A 7,390-nucleotide genomic window follows, 5' to 3' on the forward strand; every position below is an offset into this window, starting at 1 on the left:
TAGGCTCTGGTGATATGCAATGCCAAGGGCAGGACCATGGGGCGGCCCCTGCCAGGCTGCTGAGCAGGGGCAAGGAGGCAATGAGGCCCCAGCACAGCAAGGTTCACTTGTCCCCTGCTGGCCTCAGGCCCAGGGCCAGCAGCCATGGCCCAAGTGCTGCAGCAGTTGGCTCTGGCAGGGCCTTTCAGCTGCTGCCCATCCCTGTGCCCTCTGCAGCCCAGGCTGTCCTACGGTGTCCATGCCCTGCGCCTCTGTCCCTGCAGGCTGTCGTCATCCCCCGGCTGCCCCACCTCACTGGCCCCTTCCTTTGCTGACAGCTCTGCCTCCTGCCTGCCACTGCCTGGCCACACAGAGACTTGGGCTGCACCAGACTCCTTCTGGGGGATGTGTTGCACCCCAGCCCTGCTCTGGTTGGGAAATTCCTTTCTCTTCTTTGTCAGTCCGGGCCTCCCCAGCTGCACGTGGCATTAATTCTTTCTTTCTCTGACTGATCTTTACTATGTCAAAAGGATCCTCTGTGTCCTAGTTTGGACAAACTTAGGGGAAAAAACCCCCAGAAGAGCTCCCCAGGGAATAAACCCCCAATTCTTTATCCCACTAGACTTAAGAAAAAAAATACTTCACTCAGGGGGAAAAGTGGAAAAAACCTATTTATTAACACATACAAGGGAAACACTTCCCAGCACAGATCCAGATGCAAAAAAAAAAAAAAAATTTCACCGAGGGAGAAAAAAAAAGACGTGGACGATTCGATCTTCACCAGAAGGACGAGATGCTTCTCTGGCCGGTGTCCAGAGGCAGGCCGCAGGGTTCCTCCGGAGCGAGCTGGTGCTGATCCTCGGGAGGTGGGGGGGGGGGGGGGGAAGGGAGAGGGGGAGAGAGAGAAAGGGAGAGAGAAAAAGGAAAGAAAAAACAGCCAGCAAGCCTTAAACAACAGCGAGCTAAAACAAATAATTCAAGCGATATATAGCCAAAAAAAAAATCAAGGAAAAAAAAACCAGCAAACTAACAAACCAGGCAACGAACTACTACCACAGCAGCGAAAAGCCACCACCAGCAGCAGCAGCAGCAGCCAGAGCCAAGCGAGCCACCGCAAGAAAAAGAGAAAAAAACCAAGGCCAGTCCACAGAGCCGAGCCCAGGCGGCCCCTCCCCCGGGAGCAGACAGCTTCATGGCCAAGGGGGGCAGGGTGAGGAGTCAGTCAAAACACCAACCCAGGACATTCCACCCCTTATCCCATATCGTGATCATTGACACACGATTGGGATATACACTCATTAAACACAATATGAACACTTCCTCTGACTTGCTCAAACCTTCAACATTTACATATTCCTTCTGTCTCATCCCACAGTCAGATCTCCCTGAGGTACACAGCGGGTTGTTCCATCTTTCTGCATTATCCACCAAGTACATCCAGGTCCTTGAGCAAAGGCAATCCCCCGAATGGGTTTGCCTGTACTCGAGGTAGGATTAATCCATACTGTTTTCCCTAGCAATCCTCTGACATGGGCCGCTGGGACTTTGTCTCCATCTACTGTATTAAGGCACTCAGATTGGGCAGGACCTGCTCGGTTGGTGGAACCTCGAGTGTTGACTAACCAAGTGGCCTTTGCCAAATGCTGCTCCCAATTCTTAAAGGATCCCCCACCCAATGCCTTTAAGGTGGTCTTTAACAATCCATTGTACCTCTCCACTTTACCTGCAGCTGGTGCATGGTAAGGGATGTGGTACACCCACTCAATACCGTGTTCCCTAGCCCAGGTGTTGACAAGGTTATTCTTAAAATGAGTCCCATTGTCTGATTCGATCCTCTCAGGAGTACCATGCCTCCAAAGGACCTGTTTTTCCAGGCCCAGGATGGTGTTGCGGGCAGTGGCATGAGATACAGGGTAAGTCTCCAACCATCCGGTGGTGGCTTCCACCATGGTCAGCACATAACGTTTACCCTGGCGGGTCTGAGGCAGTGCGATGTAATCAATCTGCCAAACCTCCCCATACCTGTACTTGGACCACCGTCCTCCATACCAGAGGGGCTTCACCCGCTTGGCCTGCTTGATGGCAGCGCAAGTGTCACAATCATGAATAACTTGAGTAATGCTGTCCATGGTTAGATCCACCCCTCGGTCTCGTGCCCACTTGTAGGTAGCATCCCTCCCCTGATGGCCTGAGGCATCATGGGCCCATCGAGCCAGGAACAACTCTCCCTTATGTTTCCAATCTAAATCTATTTCCAACCCCCCTATTTTTGCTGCTTGATCTACTTGATGGTTATTTTGCTGTTCTTCGTTAGCTCTACTTCTGGGAACATGGGCGTCCACATGGCGAACCTTCACGGGTAGCTTGTCTAACCGAGTAGCGATGTCTTTCCACTTTTCTGCAGCCCAGATTGGTCTTCCTCTGCGCTGCCAGTTCGTCTCTTTCCATCTCTGCAGCCATCCCCACAAAGCGTTGGCTACCATCCAGGAATCAGTGTAAAGATAGAGCTTTGGCCACCTTTCTCTTTCGGCAATATTCAAAGCCAGTTGGACAGCTTTGAGTTCAGCGAATTGACTAGACCCTCCTTCTCCTTCAGTAGCTTCTGCAACCCGTCGTGTAGGGCTCCATACAGCTGCTTTCCATTTCCGATTTGTCCCTACAATGCGACAGGAACCGTCGGTGAACAGGGCATAACGGATTTCCTCTGCCGGTAGCTGGTTGTAAGGTGGTGCTTCTTCAGCCCGGGTCACTGGTTCTTGTTCCTCGTCTGTCACACCAAAACTTTCTCCCTCTGGCCAGTTGGTAATTATTTCTAAGATCCCTGGGCGATTTAATTTCCCGATCCGGGCGCGCTGCGTAATGAGGGCTATCCACTTGCTCCATGTGGCACTGGTGGCATGGTGGGTGGAGGGAACCTTCCCACTGAACATCCACCCCAGCACTGGCAACCGGGGTGCCAGAAAGAGTTGTGCTTCTGTGCCAATCACCTCTGAAGCAGCTTGGACTCCCTCATAAGCAGCCAGGATTTCCTTTTCTGTCGGGGTATAATTACCTTCAGACCCTCTGTAACTTCTGCTCCAGAATCCCAGGGGTCGGCCTCGGGTCTCACCTGACACCTTTTGCCACAGACTCCAAGACAGACCGTGGTTTCCAGCTGCAGAATAGAGCACATTCTTCACATCTGGCCCCGTCCTGACGGGACCAAGAGCTACTGCATGGGCGATCTCTTGTTTAATCTGGATGAAGGCTTGTTGTTGTTCTGGGCCCCAATGAAAATCATTCTTCTTCCGAGTAACCTGGTAAAGAGGGCTCACAATCTGACTGTACTCGGGGATGTGCATTCTCCAAAAGCCTATAGCGCCCAAGAAAGCTTGTGTCTCCTTCTTGTTAGTAGGTGGAGACATAGCTGTGATTTTATTAATAACATCAGTAGGAATCTGACGTCTTCCATCTTGCCACTTCACTCCTAGGAACTGGATCTCACGAGCAGGTCCCTTAACTTTATTCTTTTTGATGGCAAAACCGGCTTCCAGGAGAATTCGGATAATTTCCTTTCCTTTCTCAAACATTTCTTCTGCGGTGTTTCCCCACACAATGATGTCATCGATGTACTGCAAATGTTCTGGAGCCTCACCCTTTTCCAGTGCAGCCTGGATCAGCCCATGGCAGATGGTGGGGCTGTGTTTCCACCCCTGGGGCAGTCGGTTCCAGGTGTACTGCACGCCCCTCCAGGTGAAAGCAAACTGCGGCCTGCACTCTGCTGCCAAAGGAATGGAGAAAAACGCATTGGCGATGTCAATGGTGGCATACCACCTTGCTGCCTTGGACTCCAGCTCGTACTGCAGCTCCAGCATGTCCGGCACGGCAGCGCTCAGCGGTGGGGTGACTTCATTCAATGCACGGTAGTCTACTGTCAATCTCCATTCTCCTTCAGACTTGCGCACAGGCCAGATGGGACTGTTGAAGGGTGAGTGGGTTTTGCTCACCACCCCTTGGCACTCCAGCTCCCGGATCATCTTATGGATCGGGATCACAGCATCCCGAGTTGTCCTATATTGCCGGCGATGTACTATTGAAGTGGCAATCGGTACTCTCTGCTCCTCTACCCTCAGGAGTCCCACGGCAATTGGATTCTCACATAGTCCGGGCAGGGTGTTCAATTGCTGGATTCTCTCTGCCATCACAGCCGCTATCCCAAATGCCCACTTGAAGCCTTTTGGGTCCTTAAAATACCCGCTTCGAAGGAAATCTATTCCCAAAATACACGGGGCCTCTGGGCCAGTCACAATCGAGTATCTCTTCCACTCTCCTCCAGTTAGACTCATTTCCGCTTCCACTATGGTAAAGTCCTGTGATCCACCTGTTACACCAGCAATAGAAACGGTCTCTTCTCCGACACATCCTGATGGAAATATAGTACATTGCGATCCAGTGTCCACTAAAGCTTTATACTTCTGTGGTTTCAATGTGCCAGGCCACCGAATCCACACGGTCCAAAACACTCGGTTTTCCCTGGCCTCACCCTGGCTAGAGGCAGGGTCTCCCTAAGCCTGTTTATCCTTTTTGACGGGGGCATAGGTCTTAGAAGTTCCTTCAAGTGAATCAGACATGTCGTCATCATCCTCCTCATACGTGGCACTGTGATTCCGGGCGACCGGAGCTGCTCTCTTTCTGATGGAACCTTTTTGTTGAGCCTTGTCTTTTTTTAAATCACGCACTCGTCGTGCCAGAACAGCTGTGGGCTTTCCATCCCACCTCTTCATGTTTTCTCCGCAGTCACGCAAGAAAAACCACAACTCCGCACGTGGGGTGTACCTTCTCTCCTCAGCAGAGGAGCGTCTGCGTTGACTGCCAGGACGTCCGATTTGCACAGCTGAGATTTGGAGGAGATCCTCCTTGATTTCCTCTCTCAGCTTCTTATGGTTTTGCTCCAACTTATCCTCCAAGTTCTGTAAACGTGTTTCTACGGCTGCAATCCTGGCATGCGTTGGGCCATGCACAGCATCAGCGTACGCCCGAAGCTTCTTTGCCATATCAAGCACTGTCTCGTATATGTCTTCTCGTTTCATGATTGCAAGAGCTGAGGCATATTCAGATGGTCCAAGCCTCACAAGCTTCCTCCACATAATCGGTGTGCATGGTACCAGATCTGGATTTCTAGTTGTTACGTCATCTGAGAAAATAATTTCTGTCACCGCCATCTCTCTCAAACGTTGGACTCCCTGCTCGATGGTTTTCCATTTGGTCTGCTGCATGTACAGGTCATCAGCGCAGAGATATCTTTGTGCCACACTGTCCAATACACGTGACCAGAGGCTCTGAGGATTAGCTCCCCTCATCATACCTTGATCGATGACTGGATCTTGAGACAGGGATCCCAAATGTCTCGCTTCCGTGCCATCCAGGATGGTTGCCTCACCGGCCGCATCCCAAAGCCGAACTAGCCAACTAATTATGGATTCATCAGGTCGCCTTGTATAGTCTTTTCTTAGACCACGAAGATCTTTCAGAGAAAGGGACTCATTATTAGTTTCTGATCTCCCATCAGTCACTTTAGCTTCAGATTTTACATCAGGGGGAGTTGAAGGTCCTTCTCCTGCATCCTCCTCATCCTCATCCTCCCCCGGCCGATCTGTTTTCTTTGTGCACTTTCTACTCCTGGTACTGGTAGCCACAGCCATAGGTTGAGGCTTGCTGTCTAATTTTGCCCCTGTCCTGGAGCCTGAGGAGTTAACTGCAGTCTGAGTAACTGGAATAGTGGCTACGTTATCTCCCTGTTCCCTCTCCTTTGTTTGTTGTCCTGCACTATCTAACAGGGTTCGATAAGCGTACGCCAGAGCCCAGCTCACTGCAGTGATTTTCTTTTCCTTAGAATTGTCCTGACACTTTTCTTTTAAGTACTTTGCAATCTTGACTGGGTCTTGAATTTGTTCAGATGAAAAATCCCAGATTATAGGTTCAGAAAACTCTTTTAGAATTTGGCCCAGTTCCTCCCATTTGCCACACCACTCAGAATTCTTCCCACTCTGCTTTGCTACCAAATCAGGGGTTGTAACACCTGCATCCCTAGAAATCTCAGCTTTCATTCTGTATAAACTGCAGACAGTATAGAAAAAACTTACTAAATTAAATACCAGAAAGATGGTTTCCTTTACACTCAGGGAGAGCTGAACATTTTCTAACAGAGATGTAAATAATTCAGGGGAGAAGAAGGAAAATAAAGGCAAGAAATCCTCTTTGCTTGCTTCTCCTCTAATGAATTGAGTGCACAACACAAACCACGACTTGTACATCCCTGAAGTGGATTCTAACACCTTCATAAACTTCTGGCAGATCATAACAACCAAGCCTAGCCCAATGAGTATTTTGGTTAATACCCCTTTCATGAAAAAACTACGTGCTAGAGACAACACTGGGGCTATCTCTGAGTAAGAGAACAGGCCCAAAGACCACAGGGGTATTAAGATTTCAAAAAACTCTAAAGAGCAAACATACAGACAGGCTTCCAATCCAAAAGACATCATGGCTTCAAAAAACATACTGATATCAATACAGGCAAATTAAAAACAAGATGTTATTAAAGTTTTTCCACTTTCTCCTCCTCGTACGGGCCACCAAATAAGAAATGTCCTAGTTTGGACAAACTTAGGGGAAAAAACCCCCAGAAGAGCTCCCCAGGGAATAAACCCCCAATTCTTTATCCCACTAGACTTAAGAAAAAAAATACTTCACTCAGGGGGAAAAGTGGAAAAAACCTATTTATTAACACATACAAGGGAAACACTTCCCAGCACAGATCCAGATGCAAAAAAAAAAAAAAAATTTCACCGAGGGAGAAAAAAAAAGACGTGGACGATTCGATCTTCACCAGAAGGACGAGATGCTTCTCTGGCCGGTGTCCAGAGGCAGGCCGCAGGGTTCCTCCGGAGCGAGCTGGTGCTGATCCTCGGGAGGTGAGGGGGGGGGGGGGGAAGGGAGAGGGGGAGAGAGAGAAAGGGAGAGAGAAAAAAGGAAAGAAAAAACAGCCAGCAAGCCTTAAACAACAGCGAGCTAAAACAAATAATTCAAGCAATATATAGCCAAAAAATCAAGGAAAAAAAACAGCAAACTAACAAACCAGGCAACGAACTACTACCACAGCAGCGAAAAGCCACCACCAGCAGCAGCAGCAGCAGCCAGAGCCAAGCGAGCCACCGCAAGAAAAAGAAAAAAAACCAAGGCCAGTCCACAGAGCCGAGCCCAGGCGGCCCCTCCCCCGGGAGCAGACAGCTTCATGGCCAAGGGGGGCAGGGTGAGGAGTCAGTCAAAACACCAACCCAGGACACTCTGTCACTGAAATCGCACTTCCATTCTTTCTAGTGCTCATCTCTGCTGTTCTCAGTATCCACTCTACTGAGCACAGAACTCTTTT

The 7,390-nt window shown here is 49.6% G+C and overlaps 1 protein-coding gene across 1 annotated transcript; it reads right to left on the reverse strand.

Moving 5' to 3' along the window:
* Positions 1-631: 631 nt before the first annotated feature.
* On the reverse strand, positions 632-4,319 carry LOC130266095 (uncharacterized). The gene is made up of 2 exons (XM_056515412.1): positions 1,011-4,319; positions 632-925 (listed from the first exon to the last, which is right to left on the reverse strand). The coding sequence occupies exon 1, from the start codon at positions 4,302-4,304 to the stop codon at positions 1,344-1,346; it is 2,961 nt and encodes a 986-aa protein (XP_056371387.1). The 5' UTR covers positions 4,305-4,319; the 3' UTR covers positions 632-925; positions 1,011-1,343.
* Positions 4,320-7,390: the final 3,071 nt, after the last annotated feature.

Source organism: Oenanthe melanoleuca, unplaced genomic scaffold (assembly GCF_029582105.1).
Source record: "Oenanthe melanoleuca isolate GR-GAL-2019-014 unplaced genomic scaffold, OMel1.0 S001, whole genome shotgun sequence".
NCBI classification, from domain to species: Eukaryota; Metazoa; Chordata; class Aves; order Passeriformes; family Muscicapidae; genus Oenanthe; species Oenanthe melanoleuca.